General features: G+C 46.6%; 1 protein-coding gene across 1 annotated transcript in view; it reads right to left on the reverse strand.

Annotated features, from left to right (window-relative positions):
* The window catches only part of LOC121586904 (atrial natriuretic peptide receptor 1), a 148,543-nt gene that overhangs the window by 63,113 nt on the left and 64,897 nt on the right, over positions 1-20,533 (reverse strand). The window contains exon 5 of the mRNA XM_041903947.2: positions 19,923-20,058. Coding sequence (XP_041759881.2) covers positions 19,923-20,058 — 136 coding nt within the window. The remainder of the gene's footprint in view (positions 1-19,922; positions 20,059-20,533) is intronic.

The following is a 20,533-nucleotide window of genomic DNA, read 5'->3' on the forward strand; positions in this document are numbered from 1 at the left end:
CGCACCAGGGCTATATGCTCGGCTCGGGTAGACGAGTACACTAGAATGTCATCAATGTACACGACCACCCCTTGCCCCTGCATATCCCGGAAAATCTCATCCACGAAGGATTGGAAGACTGATGGAGCATTCATCAACCCGTATGGCATGACGAGATACTCGAAATGACCTGATGTGGTACTAAACGTCGCCCTCCCTAATGCGCACCAAGTTATACGCGCTCCTGAGATCCAGTTGTGTGAAAAACCGCGCTCCGTGCAACGACTCCGTCATGGTCGCTCGCAATCAGAGGGAGTGGATAACTGTATTTCACAGTAATCTGATTGAGACCACTGTAATCGATGCACGGGCGCAACCCTCCATCTTTTTTCTTCACAAAAAAGAAGCTTGAGGAGGCGGGAGAAGTGGAGGGCCGTATGTATCCCTGTCTCAAAGATTCGGCTATGTAAGTTTCCATAGCTTTTCTCTCCTCTTGAGACAAAGGATACACGTGGCTCCGTGGGAGCGCTGCTCCTGCCTGGAGATCAATCGCACAATCCCCCTGTCTATGAGGAGGCAACTGCGTCGCCCTAGCTTTACTAAACACGAGAGCCAAATCCCCATATTCAGGCGGAATGTGCAGTGTGGGCACTTGGTTTGGACTTTCCACCGAGGTCGCCCCCTACGGAAACACCCAGACATCGCCCCTCACACTGAGCAGACCACCCATTGAGAGCCCTCTGTTGCCACGAAATAGCAGGGTTATGGGTACTTAACCAGGGGAATTCCCAGCACCACCGGGTACGCAGGAGAGTCGATCAGATACAGCTGTATAGTCTCCTCATGACCCCCTGCGCACACATCCTAAGTGGCGCTGTGACTTCCCTAATCAACCCCGACCCCAACGGGCGGCTATCTAAAGCATGAACGGGAAAAGCCTTGTCGACAGGCAGGAGAGGGATCCCTAAATCTAAACAAAACTTCCGATCAACAAAATTCCCAGCTGCGCCTGAATCTACTAGCGCCTTATGCTGGGAATGAGGTGCAACCTGTGGAAAACAAACAGGTATACAAAAGTGCGCAACAGAGAGCTCTGGGTAAGTGGGGCGTCTACTCACCTGGGAAGGCTCCCCAGTGCGTGGCCTGCTGTCTCCTCCCTCAGGGAACCCTCCCCAGCACCTGGCCGCAGTGTGCCCTCCACGACCGCAATTGGTGCAGGGGACAGGCCCCCTCGGGCTCCTCCTCTTCCTTTCTCTAGCGCCAGCACCCCCGAGCTCCATAGGGCTCGGCTCGGAGGTGCCGGAGGGTGGAATGGACGGACCCCACTCGGGACGTCCACGGGTGGCCAGCAGGGTGTCCAAAAGGATGGACATGTCGACCAACTGGTCGAAGGTGAAATTGGTGTCCCTGCAGGCCAACTCACGTTGAACGTCCTCCCGTAGGCTACATCGAAAATGGTCGATGAGGGCCCGTTCATTCCACCCTGCGTCTGCCGCTAGAGTCCGGAACTCCAGTGCGAACGCCTGTGCGCTCCTCCTCCCCTGTCTCAGGTGGAATAGACGCTCCCCCCGCCGCTTTGCCCTCAGGTGGATGGTCGAACACGGCCTTGAAGCGACGGGAGAACTTCGGCGTAGGAGATGGTGGTGGCGTCCATCCTCCTCCACTCGGCGTTGGCCCATTCCAACGCCTTGCCCGTGAGACAGGAGATGAGGGCGGAAACGCTCTCGTGTCCCGAGGGCACCGGGTGTACAGTGGCCAGGTAGAGCTCCACCTGCAGGAGGAACCCCTGACACCCGGCAGCTGTGCCGTCATACGCCCTCGGGAGCGAGAGCCGAATCCCACTGGGTTCCGGACCTGGGACTGGTGGACCGGCCGATGGGGGTGGCAAGGTAGGTGGAGGTGTGGGTACCCCTCTGGACTCCCATCGGTGCAGGGTGTTGATGACGTCCTGTAGAGCGGTCCCCAGATGTCTGATCTGGTCATCCTGGCCGCGGACATGCTCCTCCAGCGACTCAGGCGTGACTGTTGCTCCTGCTGATTCCATTCATTAATGGTGTGTGATTCTGTCAGGGTTGCTGAAGGTGGGTGTGGTGCAGGAATCAAGGGCAGGACGCAGAAACTAAGTCCAAAAGACTTTAGTGAAATATTCACGTAGTACACGAGCACAACAAGCCCGGAGGCGAAATAAAGGCGCACACAGGCGTCAAACAATAGGCGCACTAACATGTGCGAAAACCTCTCCAAAACAACGGAGGGAAACACGTAGCTCAGAACACCAAACAGATGAGCAATCACACACAACACCTGACACACACAACGAGAACTAAATAGGACACTAATGAGGACTAACTAGACACAGGTGTACAACATCAAGACAAAACTAAACGAACATGAAACATAGATCGGTGGCAGCTAGTACTCCGGGGACGACGACCGCCGAAACCTGCCCGAACAAGGAGGAGGAGCAGCCTCGGCCGAAACCGTGACATTAGTATTTGGTAGCATTGCCTTTAAATTGTTTAACTTGGGTCAAATCTTTCGGGTAGCCTTCCACAAGCTTCCCACAATAAGTTGGGTGAAATTTGGCCCATTCCTCCTGACAGAGCTGGTGGAACTGAGTCAGGTTTGTAGGCCTCCTTGCTCGCACATGCTTTTTCAGTTCTGCCCACACATTTTCTATATGATTGAGGTCAGGGCTTTGTGATGGCCACTCCAATACCTTGACTTTGTTGTCCTTAAGCCACAATGTTGGAAGTATGCTTGGGGTCATTGTCCATTTGGAAGACCCATTTGCGACCAAGCTTTAACTTCCTGACTGATGTTTTGAGATGTTGCTTCAATATATCCACATCATTTACCTTCCTCATGATGCCATCTATTTTGTGAAGATCACCAGTCCCTCCTGCAGCAAAGCACCCCCACAGCATGATGCTGCCACCCCCGTGCTTCACGGTTGGGATGGTGTTCTTCGGCTTGCAAGCACCCCCTTTTTCCTTCAAACATAACAATGATCATTATGGCCAAACAGTTCTATTTTTGTTTCATCAGACCAGAGGACATTTCTCCAAAAAGTACGATCTTTGTCCCCATGTGCAGTTGTCTGGCTTTTTTATGGCGGTTTTGGAGCAGTGGCTTCTTCCTTGCTGAGCGGCCTTTCAGTTTATGTCGATATAGGACTCGTTTTACTGTGGATATAGATACTTTTGTACCTGTTTCCTCCAGCATCTTCACAAGGTCCTTTGCTGTTGTTCTGGGATTGATTTGCACTTTTCGCACAAAAGTACGTTCATCTCTAGGAGACAGAACGCGTCTCCTTCCTGAGCGGTATGACGGCTGCGTGGTCCCATGGTGTTTATACTTGCGTACTATTGTTTGTACAGATGAACGTGGTACCTTCAGGCGTTTGGAAATTGCTCCCAAGGATTAACCAGACTTGTGACGGTCTACCAATTTTTTTCTGAGGTCTTGGCTGATTTCTTTTGATTTTCCCATGATGTCAAGCAAAGAGGCACTGAGTTTGAAGGTAGGCCTTGAAATACATCCACAGGTACACCTCCAATTGACTCAAATGATGTCAATTAGCCTATCAGAAGCTTCTAAAGCCATGACATCATTTTCTGGAATTTTCCAAGCTGTTTAAAGGCACAGTCAACTTACTGTATGTAAACTTTTGTGGAGTGGTTGAAAGATGAGTTTTAATGACTCCAACCTAAGTGCATGTAAACTTCTGACTTCAAATGTATGTCAATTTATGCTGATTTTGTGTATAGAGCACACTTCTCGAAAAACAGAATTCAGTTTTTCCTCCATGTTTTCTTCAATTTTCTGCAATGCTGCAAATTAGCATACGGAACAACTCTGCAAAATGTGTCCAACCCAGTCTGAAAACAGTGATGACCACGTAGCACCAACCGGCATGTGGGGGAGGGTTCTTGAAATGCAACATCCAAATAAAATCTTGCCGCTGGGAGCCAGCAGTCAATTCAAACCGTTTTGGCTAATACAAAATTATCCAGACCTCCAAGGGAGGTGTGACAACAACGTGATTTTGGAGGTATCGCTATGCAAGACTGGGGTTAGGCATAACAGTGTGGTTAAGGTTAGGGTTAAGGTTATGGTGACCAGCAAGTGGAGCCTCAGCATCACGCAGACATGCCCTCGCTGTGAGCATTCCTATAAATGGAACAGGGAGGACAATTGAATTAAGTTGGTGACATCTGACCTGGTCAAAGGTTAAAACAGTTTCGAGTTTTGTCCCAATTCACCTTCATAACCTAGCCTGGTGGAACCAGCCTAAATGCTGCATTTACCATTATATTTCACATTACATATCATGACATCTGAAGTGAAATAGAAAGGTGAATGCAACGATAAGGTTGGTTCCACCATGCTAATCATAACCACCATTGATAATGTATGTAATCAGTGCTCTGTGTGTGTGTTTGTGTGTGACGACCAGTATCTTTGATGAGGGGCCAGGAGCTGATCTACGCTGCCACGCACATCAATAGGGCGCTGGCAAAGAGCTTACCTCCAGCCTCAACTCTTGCCTGCTCACCAATGGTTGTCGATGGGGAGAGCGATGAACATTTCCTGAACATTACAGTACAGTACTGTTAATACAGATTCACACGCACAAGTATCACACTTGAATCCAGTCAAGAATGTGCACAGACCTGGGTGTTTATACTGTATACAATACACACACACACACATGCACCCACGCACACAGGTACACACAGACACATTCCAGTGTCTGTGTACTGTCTCTGAGGAGTTCACCTCTACCCTCTATGTATTATCTCATGTCAGAGTGTTTTACTCCTATCAGCCGACACATGAAGACAACCCAGCAGAGATGGCTTAAAATAACCAACTGTAGAACAGAGAGAGAGAGCTTTCCTCCCACTACATAGTCTCAATAAACACACACACACACACCAGGACCCCAGGAAAAGTAGCAGCTAATGGGAATCCTAATAAAATATGAAATACTAAACACACAAACACACAGACACAGACTCTCTCTTTCTCTGTTACACACACGCGTGGGGGTGACTGTGGTAGGTCACTGGCTCTTGTGTGCCTTGGCCGGAGCAGACACGAAATCCCTGAGGGACTGTGCAGCTCTCCTCAGTGAGTCAGTCAGGAGCAGATAGACTGTTGATCAATAGAATAGAGCTGAAGTTGGTGCTCTCCCTCAGGCTGTAGCAGCCAATAACTCCAACAGTTAGACTCCTGATAGACCCTTAATCAACATTTGCTGTATTACTCAGTGTCTGTCTCCATCTCTCACTCTGTCGCGCTCACTCATAATTTTCTATATGTCTGTCTTTTTCTTTCCTCTATTTATCTCTTCCTCTCTCTCTCACACATGCTTTCTCTCCCTACATCATGCTATTCCCTGTCAGCCACCAAACACAGCCACCAAACACAATGTACCCAATATAAGTCCTTCGAGGCAACCTGTCAATTTGACAATGTACCCATACAACATCTTACAATGCAATCATATCAAACACAGATATGAATCTAGGTCCAAAAGGCTTCTTAACAGCTTTTACCCCCAAGTCATAAGACTCCTGAACAGCTAATCAAATGGCTACCCGGACTATTTGCATTGTAATAATAGTTAAGACATCAAAACAATGAAATGATACATATGTGTCACGATCGTCATAATGATTGGACCAAGGCGCAGCGTGATAGGCGTACATCTCTTTAATAGTGTACTAGCAACACGATACAAAATACAAAACAACAAAATGAAACGTGAAGTCCTCGGTCATGAACACAAACCAACACGGAACAAGATCCCACAAAACACAAGTGCACAACAGGCTGCCTAAGTATGGTTCCCAATCAGAGACAACAAGCAACAGCTGATTCTCGTTGCCTCTGATTGAGAACCACCCCGGCCAACCTAGAAAACACATGAACTAGAAACTGAACATAGAACACAAAACATAGACCCTACACACCCTGGCTCAACATATAAGAGTCCCCAGAGCCAGGGCGTGACAATATGGAATCATGTAGTAACCAAAAAAGTGTTAAACAAATCAAATTATTATTTTATATTTGAGATTCTTCAAATAGCCACCCTTTGCCTTGATGACAGCTTTGCACACTCTACATGTCGCCAGCACACACATGCATACATTAGTTAAATATTCTTGTTTCATTGATGTACAATCTTCACAAATACATGTGATTATACATTGTGTGTGCGCTTGCACTGCCATCTTTGATATTGAACGTTCTATAACTGCTTAAATTGCTTCGTTGTATCATGTCAATGCCTTTTAACCCTTTGATTGGCTGGTGAGTGCTTACTGGAGACAGCAAGAGGAGCTTGTGAGTTCTCTACAGTTGTCAGCGTAATCAGTTTTAGAGGTAAAGGGGGGGTAGTCGGGTTGTGGGTTAGTTTGTTGTTATGGAGACAGGGAATGGAAACGGGTGGTCTTTCGTGCTGAGCAGGTAGAGCTTTGCTACAAAGACTGTGAGAAGTAGACTAACATTTAAACGTTCGAAAGCCCTGACAGTGTGTGGTCACTGCAGGTTTCCAATTACTGCACTTTAATTTATTTTTGCTACACACAATACCCCATAATGACAAAGCGAAAATAGGTTTTTTAGAAAAAACTGAAATACCTTATTTACATAAGTATTCTGACCCTTTGCTATGAGACTCGCAATTGAGCTCAGGTGCATCCTGTTTCCATTGATCATCCTTGAGATATTTCTACAACTTGATTGGAGTCCACCTGTGGTAAATTCAATTGATTGGACATGATTTGGAAAGGCACACACCTGTCTATATAAGTTGACAGTGCATGTCAGAGCAAAAACCAAGCCATGAGGTAGAAGGAATTGTCCGTAGAGCTCCGAGACAGTATTGTGTCGAAGCACAGATCTGAGGAAGGGTACCAAAACAATTCTGCAGCATTGAAGGTCCCCAAGAACACAGTGGCCCCCATCATTCTTAAACGGAAAGAAGTTTGGAACCACCAATACTCTTCCTAGACCTGGCCGCCCGGCCAAACTGAGCAATCGGGGGAGAAGGGCCTTGGTCAGGGAGGTGACTAAGAACCCGATGACAGAGCTCCAGAGTTCCTCTGTGGAGATGGGAGAACCTTCCAGAAGGACAACCACCTCTGCAGCACTCCACCAATCAGGCCTTTATGGTAGAGTGGCCAGACGGAAGCCACTCCTCAGTAAAAGGCACATGACAGCCAGCTTGGAGTTAGCCAAAAGGCACCTAAAGGACTCTCAGACCATGAGAAACAAGATTCTCTGGTCTGATGAAACCAAGATTGAACTCTTTGGCCTGAATGCCAAGCGTCACGTCTGGAGGAAACCAGGCACTGCTCATCACCTGGCCAATACCATTCCTATGGTGAAGCATGGTGGTGGCAGCATCATGCTGTAGGGATATTTTTCAGTGGCAGGGACTGGGAGACTAGTCAGGATCGAGGGAAAGATGAACAGAGCAAAGTACAGAGAGATCCTTGATGAAAACCTGCTCCAGAGCGCTCAGGACCTCAGACTGGGGAAGAAGGTTCACCTTCCAACAGAACAACGACCCTAAGCACACAGCCAACATAACGCAGGAGTGGCTTCAGGACAAGTCTCTGAATGTCCTTGAGTGGCCCAGCCAGAGCCCGGACTTGAACCCGATCGAACACCTCTGGAGAGACCTGATGTTACGGATACAGGTATCCTGTGTTTTTGTGTGTTTCTACTCCTTCTGCCCTAATCACAGGTGTCCTGTATGTTCCTGATTGGTGGTCGTTGAGGTGTCTGCTGATTGGACCAATCAGTGAACATTCCTGTGCATTGCACCACCTGTTACTCGTTTGTTCAATCACACATCCCATTGTATAAAAACCAGTCTTGTGTTTGTTGAGAGAGAGAGAGAATATTTCCGTATGTGAGTATGGACACGGTGGTGTCCTGTTTTTGATTACTCACTAAGTGCTGTTTACTATGATTGGTAATTCTGTTAGACTACTGTTTTGTATGTGAGTAATGGATACTGTGATGTCCTTTGTTTAGAGTACTCACTAAGTTGCTGGTTACTCTGTTTGGTAACTATTGTGTGTTTCTGGGAAAAGGGGAGTTTGAGCTAGCTGCCCTTGGGCATACATTTCCCGTAGAAAGAACTGTCTATAAACACTAGTTAGACCTGAGCGGACCACCCACTGTATTTTTGTATGGTAGCAGTAGCCTAGCGGTTCTTGAGGCAGGCAAGATCAGTTTAGGGGTGTTTTACACTATTGTTTCATTTCTTGGGTCCTGCTCAGCCCTTTTTCCCAATCCTTTACCGTGTGTTCAGAAATAAACCATTTGTGTTTGACGGTAGTTTATGGTTGTCGTGTAGTTTTTCCTTCTCACTGTTCCATGCCACACTTATAATTTGCATGATTTATGTTACGGGTCTCATGTCCATCCACCCTAGACGTTTAGAGCCACGGGCTTCGTAACATAAAGTGGGGGCTCGTCTGGGATCTATCCCATGCTACTCATGCAAATTAGTAAGTGTCTGGTTCAGTGTTGAGCTTGGCAGCTGTACTACCTGTTTTTTTTTGTGTGTTCAGTAGTCGACGGCTCGTGTTGCTAGTAGGATGGCTACTTTTGAGTTGGAGGCATTTTTGGAAAACCCTACGTGGGAGGTTTTTGAGAATTGCCGTAGAGTGGATCTACAGGTTTTGGCTGACCACTTTTCTGCACCCATACCGAGGGGTTTAGTGAAAGCAGAAGTTAGGGAAGTAGTGCTAGCGATGTTGTTGAACGAGCGAGTGCTTGAGTTACCGCCGCCTGAGTCTGCTGCTCCTGTAGGGGAGGTGGTGGCTGTTCCTGTAAGCCCATCAGTGTCTGAGGAGGAGGCTAAGGCTCCAGCCACATTGCCCCGTTATGACCCACTCTCCCCACTGACTGACAGTGATGCCAGGATCGATGTCCGCTCGACACGGCTCCAAATGGAGGCGGAAGAGCGGGCACAAATCAGGCAAGACAAGCTGGAGATGCGTAAAATGGAGCTAGAGGCAGAACAGGAGACGCGTAAGCTAGAGGCAGAACTGGAGACGCGTAAGATGGAACTGGAGATGCGTAAGATGGAACTGGAGGTGCGTAAAATGGAACTAGAGGCAGAAACAGCGAGGTTAGTCTCTGCTAGTACTATGCCTGCTAGTGAGCCATCCTCACCAGCTGTGTCGGCTGCTACGTTTGATATTAGTAGGCAGATCACCTTGGTACCTGTGTTCAGGGAGTCAGAGGTTGATTCCTATTTCGGTGTGTTTGAACGGATAGCGGTAGCATTGAAATGGCCCGAAGAGGTATGGTGCCTATTACTTCAGTGTAAACTAACAGGTAAAGCCCAAGAGGTTCTGGCAGCGCTACCTCTTGAAGACAGTTTGAATTATTCGTGGTCAGAGCTACTGTTCTTCGTGCCTATGAGCTTGTTCCTGAGGCATATCGACAGAGATTTAGGTCTCATAAAAAGTATCCTACTCAGACTTATGTGGAGTTTGCTAGAGACAAAGGAAATCTGTTTGACAAATGGCACAGTGCTAGTAAGGTAACTAATTTTAACTCTCTACGGGAGTTAATCTTGTTAGAAGAGTTTAAAAATTGCTTACCGGAACGCATTGTAGTTTATCTGAACGAACAGAAAGTATCCTCACTGTCGGAAGCGTCTGTATTGGCAGACGAGTTTGTGTTGACGCATAAGAGCGTGTTTTCGGCTCGTACGGAGAGCAGGGCTGCGGAGTTGCTAACTTTTAGTCCTAGTCGACCAGCAGTACGTCCAGCACGCCCAAAAGATGTGCGTCACTGTTTCTATTGTCATAAGGTGGGACATTTGGTTAGTGATTGCTTTTTGCTTAAACGCAAACCGGGGATGCCTCAGCACGCCAGGCCGCCAACGGGTGTTGGGCTGATTCGTACGGTTGTAAGGCCGGAATCAAGACAGAGGCCTCATAGTGAATGTGGTTTGAAAGTCCCTGTCCCAGATCACAGTTATGAACCGTTCATTTTTGAGGGGTTTGTTTCTATATCAGATGACGAAGCGTCTCAGCGTCCAGTTAGAATCCTTAGAGATACTGGTGCGGCGCAGTCGTTCATACTAGCTGATGTGTTGCCCTTGTCTAATAATACATATTGTGGTTCCAGTGTGTTAGTACAAGTAATTGAAATGGGATTTGTCCCAGTGCCATTGCACTTTGTGAACGTACACTCTGAGTTAGTCAGTGGATTGTTCAGAGTGGGCGTACGTCCTATGTTGCCAGTAAAAGGTGTGACATTTATAATGGGCAACGATATTGCCGGAGGAAAGGTGATACCCATATTGGAGGTATTGGATAAAAGTGACCAGTCTCTCTCCGAGGAGCTGGCACAGGGTTATCCAGATGTGTTCCCCGCTTGTGCTGTCACACGTGCTCAAGCACGACAAGTGGGTGAAGTGATAGATTTGTCGAACACGATTCTATTCAGAGAGTGTGACCCAGAGGATAGTTCGGGTGCTACCTCTGGTAAGCTGGTGCAGTCTGACCAACAGCCCAGAGAAAGGAAGAAGGATGTGGAACTTGTTGCTGAGGCCATACAGTTACCAGTTACTCGTGAGCAGCTGATCGCTAACCAACAGGTTGACATTAGCCTGGCTAAATGTTTTTCTAGTGTTGTCTCAGAGGAGGAGCTAAAGAAGAAAAACCTGGCATACTTCATTGATGGTAATCTCCTCATGCGTAAATGGACATCCCATGTTGACGCTGGCGAAGATTGGAATGCTGTTTACCAAATAGTGATTCCTACAGCCTTTCGACAAAATGTTTTATCCCTCGCTCATGATCACCAGTGGTCCGGACATCTGGGAGTCACCAAGACTTATGATCGTGTTTTGCGACATTTCTTTTGGCCTGGCTTAAAACAAGATGTGGCTCAGTTCTGTCGGACTTGCCACACCTGTCAAGTAGTTGGGAAACCGAACCAGGTTATTTCCCCCGCGCCTCTTTGTCCCATACCGGCCATAGGTGAACCCTTCGAACATGTGATGGTTGATTGTGTTGGACCATTACCAAAAACAAAATCTGGTAACCAGTTTATGTTAACAATTATGTGTGTGGCCACCAGGTACCCAGAGGCCATTCCTCTGCGAAGGATTACTGCTCCGGTGGTGAGTAAAGCGTTGATCAAATTCTTCTCAACTTTTGGGTTACCTAAGGTGATACAAACTGATCAGGGTACGAATTTCCTTTCTACACTGTTCAAACAAGTGTTAAAATCCTTGTCAGTTACACACCGTGTGTCAAGCGCATATCACCCAGAGTCTCAGGGTGCGCTTGAACGTTGGCATCAGACCCTGAAGTCTATGCTCCGTAAATATTGTTTGGAATCTGAGAAAGATTGGGATGAGGGAGTTCCTCTAGTTTTGTTTGCTGTCCGTGAGACAGTACAGGAATCCCTAGGGTTCAGCCCAGCTGAACTGGTGTTTGGACACACCATGAGAGGACCTATGAAAGTCCTTAAGGATCAGTTTTTGTCACAAGAGTTGTGTGTGAAAGAAAATGTGTTGGACTACGTTAGTCGCTTTCGTGAGCGCCTACATGCTGCCTGTGCTCTAGCAAAGGAAGCGCTGTCTTCCTCACAGAAACGGATGAAACGACACTATGACACACAGGCTGTTTCTCGTTCACTGCAGCCAGGTGACCGAGTTCTTGTATTGTTGCCTGTGCCAGGAGCGTCATTGTCAGCACGTTTCTCTGGTCCTTATGTCATTGAAAAGAAACTAAGTGAAACTGACTACGTGATACAGACTCTATAACCAAAGAGAGCTTCTGGATATCAGGACAGCGATTACTCACCTGGTATTGGACGAAGACTTTTTCTTCAACGAGGCGTTCGCGAAGGATATTCTACAGACTCCCGACAAGGCCCAGATCCCCGTCATTCGCGTGAGGAAGAGACGGAGATATCGTGGACGCAGATCCGGGTGCCTTGTAAGGATCCGACGGCGAACGAGTAAACTGCCTCTCCCATCAATCCTATTAGCCAACGTTCAAGCTTTTGAGAATAAAATGGACGATTTAAGATTACAGTTATCCTACCAACGGGACATTAAAAACTGTAATATCTTATGTTTCACGGAGTCGTGGCTGAACGACAACAATGACAACATTCAGCTAGCAGGCTATACGCTACATCGGCAGGACAGAACGGCAGACTCCGGTAAGACGAGGGGCGCGGTCTGTGTATATTTGTAAACAACAGCTGGTGCACAAAATCAAATACTAAGGAAGTCTCAAGGTTTTGCTCGCCTGAGGTAGAGTATCTTATGATAAGCTGTAGACCACACTATTTACCAAGAGAGTTTTCATCTATATTTTTCATAGCTGTCTATTTACCACCACAAACCAATGCTGGCATTAAGATTGCACTGAATGAGTTGTACAAGGCCATTAATCAACAGGAAAACGCTCATCCAGATGCAGCGCTCCTAGTAGCCGGGGACTTTAATGCAGGGAAACTTAAATCCGTTCTACCTCATTTCTACCAGCATGTTAAATGTGCAACCAGAGGGGAAAAAACTCTAGACCACCTTTACTCCACACACAGAGACGCATACAAAGCTCTCCCTCGCCCTCCATTTGGCAAATCTGACCATAACTCTATCCTCCTGATTCCTGCTTATAAGCAAAAACTGAAGCAGGAAGCACCAGTGATTCGGCTAATAAAAAAGTGGTCAGATGACGCAGATGCTAAGCTACAGGACTGTTTTGCTAGCACAGACTGGAACATGTTCCGGGATTCTTCAGACAGCATTGAGGAGTACACCACATCAGTCACTGGCTTCATCAATAAGTGCATCGATGATGTCGTCCCCACAGTGACCGTACGTACATACCCCAACCAGAAGCCATGGATTACAGGAAACATCCGCACTGAGCTAAAGGGTAGAGCTGCCGCTTTCAAGGAACGGGACTCTAACCCGGACGCTTATAAGAAATCCCGCTATGACCTCCAACGAACCATCAAACAGGCAAAGAGTCAATACAGGTCTAAGATTGAATCATACTACACTGGCTCTGACGCTCGTCGGATGTGGCAGGGCTTGAAAACTATTACAGACTACAAAGGGAAGCACAGCCGCGAGCTGCCCAGTGACACAAGCCTACCAGACGAGCTAAACCACTTCTATGCTCGCTTCGAGGCAAGCAACACTGAAGCATGCATGAGAGCACCAGCTGTTCCGGACGACTATGTGATCACGCTCTCCGTAGCCGATGTGAGTAAGACTTTTAAGCAGGTCAACATTCACAAGGCCGCAGGGCCAGACGGATTACCAGGACGTGTACTCCGAGCATGTGCTGACCAACTGGCAAGTGTCTTCACTGACATTTTCAACATGTCCCTGACTGAGTCTGTAATACCAACATGTTTCAAGCAGACCACCATAGTCCCCGTGCCCAAGAACTCTAAGATAACCTGCCTAAATGACTACCGACCCGTAGCACTGACGTCTGTAGCCATGAAGTGCTTTGAAAGACTGGTCATGGCTCACATCAACAGCATAATCCCAGAAACCCTAGACCCACTCCAATTTGCATACCGCCCCAACAGATCCACAGATGATGCAATCTCTATCGCACTCCACACTGCCCTTTCCCACCTGGACAAGAGGAACACCTACGTGAGAATGCTATTCATTGACTACAGCTCAGCATTCAACACCATAGTGCCCTCTAAGCTCATCACTAAGCTAAGGATCCTGGGACTAAACACCTCCCTCTGCAACTGGATCCTGGACTTCCCTGACGGGCCGCCCCCAGGTGGTAAGGGTAGGTAACAACACATCTGCCACACTGATCCTCAACACGGGGGCCCCTCAGGGGTGCGTGCTCAGTCCCCTCCTGTAATCTCTGTTCACCCATGACTGCATGGCCAGGCACGACTCCAACACCATCATTAAGTTTGCCGACGACACAACAGTGGTAGGCCTGATCACCGACAACGATGAGACAGCCTATAGGGAGGAGGTCAGAGATCTGGCCGTGTGGTGCCAGGACAACAACCTCTCCCTCAACGTGACCAAGACAAAGGAGATGATTGTGGACTACAGAAAAAAAAAAGAGGACTGAGCACGCCCCCATTCTCATCGACGGGGCTGTAGTGGAACAGGTTGAGAGCTTCAAGTTCCTTGGTGTCCACATCACCAACGAACTATCATGGTCCAAACACACCAAGACAGTCGTGAAGAGGGCACGACAAAGCCTATTCCCCCTCAGGAGACTAAAAAGATTTGGCATGGGTCCTCAGATCCTCAAAAAATTCTACAGCTGCACCATCGAGAGCATCCTGACTGGTTGCATCACCGCCTGGTATGGCAACTGCTTGGCCTCTGACCGCAAGGCACTACAGAGGGTAGTGCGTACGGCCCAGTACATCACTGGGGCAAAGCTCCCTGCCATCCAGGACCTCTATACCAGGCGGTGTCAGAGGAAGGCCCTCAAAATTGTCAAAGACTCCAGTCACCCTAGTCATAGACTGTTCTCTCTGCTACCGCACGGCAAGCGGTACCGGAGTGCCAAGTCTAGGTCCAAAAGACTTCTCAACAGCTTCTACCCCCAAGCCATAAGACTCCTGAACAGCTAATCATGGCTACCCGGACTATTTGCACTGCCCCCCCACCCCATCCTTTTTACGCTGCTGCTACTCTGTTAAGTATTTATGCATAGTCACTTTAACTCTACCCACATGTACATATTACCTCAACTACCTCAACTAGCCGGTGCCCCCGCACATTGACTATGCAACGGTACCCCCCTGTATATATAGCCTCCCTACTGTCACTTTATTTTATTGTATATATAGCCTCCCTACTGTCACTTTATTTTACTTCTGCTCTTTTTTTCTCAACACTTTTTTGTTGTTGTTTTATTCTTACTTTTTTGTTTAAAATAAATGCACTGTTGGTTAAGGGCTGTAAGTAAGCATTTCACTGTAATGTCTGCACCTGTTGTATTCGGCGCATGTGACCAATAAAATTTGATTTTGATTTGATTTGACTCCTGATAGAAAACGCCAATCTCGTGTGTGCCACGTTAACATGTTGAAGACATACCACACCAGACCCGTCACTCAGGTAGACAGTCCAGAGAAACTGGCCGAGTCGGCTGTCTCTATTGCTGCTACGGCTGTAGTGGGAGGTCATGTTAATGATGTGGACGGAGATGGTTTGGAGTTGCGCAATACTCAGCAGCAGTGTGCTAGATTGCCCAATTCAGAGATGCTGCTGTCTCTCCCGTCAAGCCTGATTCATTTAACGGACAGACAGTCAGATGATATTGTGAGACTATTACACAGCTTTCCATGTCTTTTTAATGATGTTCCTACATGTACAAATGTGTTAGAACATGACATTAATGTTGGAAACGCTTGCACCTATCAAGCAACATGCTTATCGTGTCAACGTCGCTAAGAGAAAGATAATGAGGGGTGAGGTCGGTTATTTGCTGGAGAATAACCTGGCTATGCCAAGTTCAAGTCCTTGGAGTTCTCCGTGCATTCTGGTTCCTAAACCTGATGGGACATCCAGATTATGTACGGACTATCGGAAAGTCAATGCTGTCACAGTGCCCGACTCGTTCCCGTTACCCAGACTGGATGACTGTATTGATACTGTTGGTGCTGCTACTTATGTAACCAAACTAGATCTTCTAAAAGGTTACTTGCAGGTGCCGTTAACCCCACGTGCCTCCGACATCTCTGCCTTTGTGACCCCAGATCACTTCCTACAATATGCTGTCATGGCATTTGGGATGCGGAACGCACCAGCCACTTTCCAACGCCTGGTTAACACAGTATTGGCTGGAGTTCCTAATTGTAGTGCTTACCTTGATGATCTGGTAATTTATTCAACTGAGTGGTCTGATCATGTTAAAACTCTAAGGGTAGTGTGTGAACGTCTAGCAACCGCTTCTCTAACCCTGAACTTAGCAAAGTGTGAGTTTGGGAAGGCCACTGTTACTTATCTTGGTAAACAGGTCGGCCATGGTCAGGTGCGCCCTGTAGATGCCAAGGTCTCAGCTATAAACACATTTCCCGCACCTACCACCAGAAGAGAGCTACGCCGCTTTTTAGGGATGGTTGGCTACTACCGTAGTTTCTGTAAAAATTTCTCTGCTGTAGTTGCTCCATTAACGGATTTGCTCAGTCCGGCGAGAAAATTTGTATGGTCTGAAGGGTGTCGTACTGCTTTCAACACTGCTAAAGCACTCTTATGTAGTACTCCTGTTCTTGCTGCGCCAGATTTTGAACGACCGTTTAAACTGGAGGTAGATGCAAGTGCCAGAGGTGCTGGGGCTGTTCTACTGCAGCAAGACCAGAGTGGAGTGGACCATCCTGTCTGTTATTTTTCACGGAAATTTAACAAATGTCAGACAAACTATTCCACCATTGAACAAGAAGCTCTAGCTTTGTTGTTAGCTCTGCAGCACTTTGAAGTTTATGTTGGTTCCAGTGCATTACCAGTGATAGTGTATACCAGAGGTGGGACAAAGTCATTGTTATGCAAGTCACAAGTAAGTCTCAAGTCTTTGCCCTCGAGTCCCGAGTCAAGTCGAGTCAAAGATGAGGCAAGTCCCAAGTCGAGTCAAAAGTCAAAGCCATCAAGTCTCAAGTCGAGTCCAAAGTCCTACATTTTAGTTTCGAGTCATTTCAAGTCCTCTTAGCAAGCCTTTGCAAGTCATTACAAGTCCTCGTAGCAAGTCTTCTCGAGCCAAAAGGCGCAAGTCCAAGTCAAGTCACGAGTCATTGATGTTAAAGTCCAAGTCGAGTTGCAAGTCTTTGTACATTTTGTCGAGTCGAGTCTGAAGTCATCAAATTCATGACTCGAGTCTGACTCGAGTCCAAGTCACATGACTCGAGTCCACACCTCTGGTGTATACTGACCATAACCCCTTAGTTTTTCTCCACCGGATGTACAACCAGAACCAACGCCTTATGCGTTGGGCACTTGTCGTGCAAAATTATAATTTGGAGATCCGCCACAAAAAGGGGTTGGATAATGTGTTGGCAGATGCTTTGTCTCGTGTGTAATGATCTAGGTTTTGTTATCCCGGCAGGATGATTATTGAATTTTGGGTGTTGTGATAGTACGTGTGTCGCAAACCATTGTGGTTTGCTCTTTTAAGGGTGGGAGTGTTACGGATACAGGTATCCTGTGTTTTTGTGTGTTTCTACTCCTTCTGCCCTAATCACAGGTGTCCTGTATGTTCCTGATTGGTGGTCGTTGAGGTGTCTGCTGATTGGACCAATCAGTGAACATTCCTGTGCATTGCACCACCTGTTACTCGTTTGTTCAATCACACATCCCATTGTATAAAAACCAGTCTTGTGTTTGTTGAGAGAGAGAATATTTCCGTATGTGAGTATGGACACGGTGGTGTCCTGTTTTTGATTACTCACTAAGTGCTGTTTACTATGATTGGTAATTCTGTTAGACTACTGTTTTGTATGTGAGTAATGGATACTGTGATGTCCTTTGTTTAGAGTACTCACTAAGTTGCTGGTTACTCTGTTTGGTAACTATTGTGTGTTTCTGGGAAAAGGGGAGTTTGAGCTAGCTGCCCTTGGGCATACATTTCCCGTAGAAAGAACTGTCTATAAACACTAGTTAGACCTGAGCGGACCACCCACTGTATTTTTGTATGGTAGCAGTAGCCTAGCGGTTCTTGAGGCAGGCAAGATCAGTTTAGGGGTGTTTTACACTATTGTTTCATTTCTTGGGTCCTGCTCAGCCCTTTTTCCCAATCCTTTACCGTGTGTTCAGAAATAAACCATTTGTGTTTGACGGTAGTTTATGGTTGTCGTGTAGTTTTTCCTTCTCACTGTTCCATGCCACACTTATAATTTGCATGATTTATGTTACGGGTCTCATGTCCATCCACCCTAGACGTTTAGAGCCACGGGCTTCGTAACACCTGAAAATAGCTGTGCAGCGACACTCCCCATCAAACTTGACAGAGCTTGAGAGGATCTGCAGAGAAGAAAGGGAGAAACTCCCCAAATAGAGGTGTGCCAAGCTTGTAGCGTCATACCCAAGAAGGCTTGAGGCTGTAATCGCTGCCAAAGGTGCTTCAATAAAGTACTGAGCAAAGCATCTGAATAGTTCAGTTTCTTTTTATATACATTTGCAAAAATGTCTAAAAACCTGTTTTTGCTTTGTCATTATGGGGTATTGTGTGTAGATTGATGAGGGGGAAAAAACAATTTAATCTATTTTAGAATAAGGCTGTAATGTAACAAAATGTGGAAAACGTCAAGGAGTCTGAATACTTTCCGAATGCATTGTATCTCAATTCTTATTAGCCAATGCCTGTCACGTGATTGGGTCCTTCTTACAGGCTATAAGTGAAGAAAGACACAGTGGGGACACAACTGCGCGCGTCCTTATCAAATTCCAAGGCGCATATTGAAGATGATGGAAGAAATGTCCACATTGTCAATCTACTATCCCCCATAGTACAAAAGTTGACCTATTCTGTGCGAGAAATAAATATTCCAAACATAGTCTGGGACAGTTGTGGGTTGCGATAGATCCCAAATTAATTCAACCACTAGCTTAAAAATCCCTCAAAAAGCAATGAGGCTTACGCAATAGATCAGAATGTTTAGCTTAAAATGTTGATAAACTATTAGGCAATTTCTTCACATTATAAGCGGAGCAATGTGCACACGGCAGTAGGCTAGAAGCGCGAATGTTCCAAAATACAATCAATTAGCGGGAAAACACCATTCTCAAAAGTGACCGCAAATTCGATTATGCATGTAATGCTTTTATTATAAAGGTGCATTTTTATGGTGAAAATGATCTTCCCCAAACTTGAAACTCAAGCGCTGCATATGTATGCCAGTTAGGCGCGACCCCCGTTGTAAAGCGGATTAATGTGCTTAATTTTAAGAAGTTATTTGGCCACTTTAGTTGTGGTACAAACCTTATGAAGCATACAGGCCTATGTGCTAGGCTACATGAGGTGTGCGACTATGATTTGAAAAAGTCGCAACAAAAAGGCATGCGCTGTTTCTTGCCTTACTGCACACAAGCTGGGCATCATTCACAAGTGATAATATATTGTCACCCATCAGACTATTCTTGATTTAATCTTGTCTTTACATATACTAAATAATATATGTGTGAAATTTGTTTTGATATAGAATGGACCCTTATCATGCACCTGTCTCAAAACAGGGGCAGGGAAAAAAACGACATAGTGAATGGAGGACGCTTTTGCCGTGGTTCATTTTCATGCCAGCCAGGTAGGCTATACTCCTGTTGTAAAGAGAAGCAATGTGCTTAATATTAGGAACGCTGAGAAATAAATATAGTAGGCCTAGCCTATAGAAAGCTGATGGGATCCTCCTCTTTTTAGTAGAGGTAATCAAAACTCTATTTTCTCACGCAATTGCCTATAGAAATGTTGTGCAACATGAGCTCATGGGCTCTCATTAAGTGTTTGATTAAATGTCGATTACATTTGCATTGATGTCAGAGTGAATAGAGTGCTGAGTACCAGGCAGTTAGCAAGTTTAGTAGGCTACTAATGACCATCAGCAGCATTAGAGCTTAGAGAAGCCTAATTACCGTGAGTAGGAATTTGACTGCAGTCATGACTCGTGACCGCCGGTGTGGCAGTAATACGTTCACTATAAAAGCACTAGGTAGAGCTCTTTTAGGTTCTAAATAGCACTTTTTTTTCTAAAAGTTTTCTACAGATGATGGGTGACATTTTCTGTCCAATGCACAGGCCTTAAAGTCAGCAAAATAATGGAGATCTTACCAAAAACAACCATATCATTTTAAATGGACGGTATGGCACTACTCAAAACAAGTTTGGAATATTGTATTGGTACGGCAATTGTGTGTGTGTGTATCTGCATTGACTCACCATGGTATGTGCGGTTCCACATCCTCTTGGTGACGGTGTCCCCTCGCGGCCGGCCCCCTCCCTCTGCCATGGTCTCGTTCAGGGCCTGAGAGTAAAGCATCACCCCGTCATAGAAGCCTCCTGCTATCAGGTTCATCTAGAAAGATTGAGGGAGGAGGAGCGGCATCAAATCTCTGTTATATCCACTCTCCTACCATCTGTTTTCACTCCCTCCTCTCTACATTTTCTTCATCTGTTTCTGCTGCTAAAGCCACTTTCTACCACTCTAAATTCCAAGCATCTGCCTCTAACCCTAGGAAGCTCTTTGCCACCTTCTCCTCCCTTCTGAATCCCCCCCCCCTCCTCCCTCTCTGTGGATGACTTCGTCAACCATTTTGAAAAGAAGGTTGACGACATCCGATCCTCGTTTGTTAAGTCAAATGACACTGCTGGTCCTGCTCACACTGCCCTACCCTATGCTTTGACTTCTTTCTCCCCTCTCTCTCCAGATGAAATCTTGCGACTTGTGACGGCCGGCCGCCCAACAACCTGCCCGCTTGACCCTATCCCCTCCTCTCTTCTCCAGACCATCTCCGGTGACCTTCTCCCTTACCTCACCTCGCTCATCAACT

This window comes from Coregonus clupeaformis, chromosome 17 (assembly GCF_020615455.1).
Source record: "Coregonus clupeaformis isolate EN_2021a chromosome 17, ASM2061545v1, whole genome shotgun sequence".
NCBI classification, from domain to species: Eukaryota; Metazoa; Chordata; class Actinopteri; order Salmoniformes; family Salmonidae; genus Coregonus; species Coregonus clupeaformis.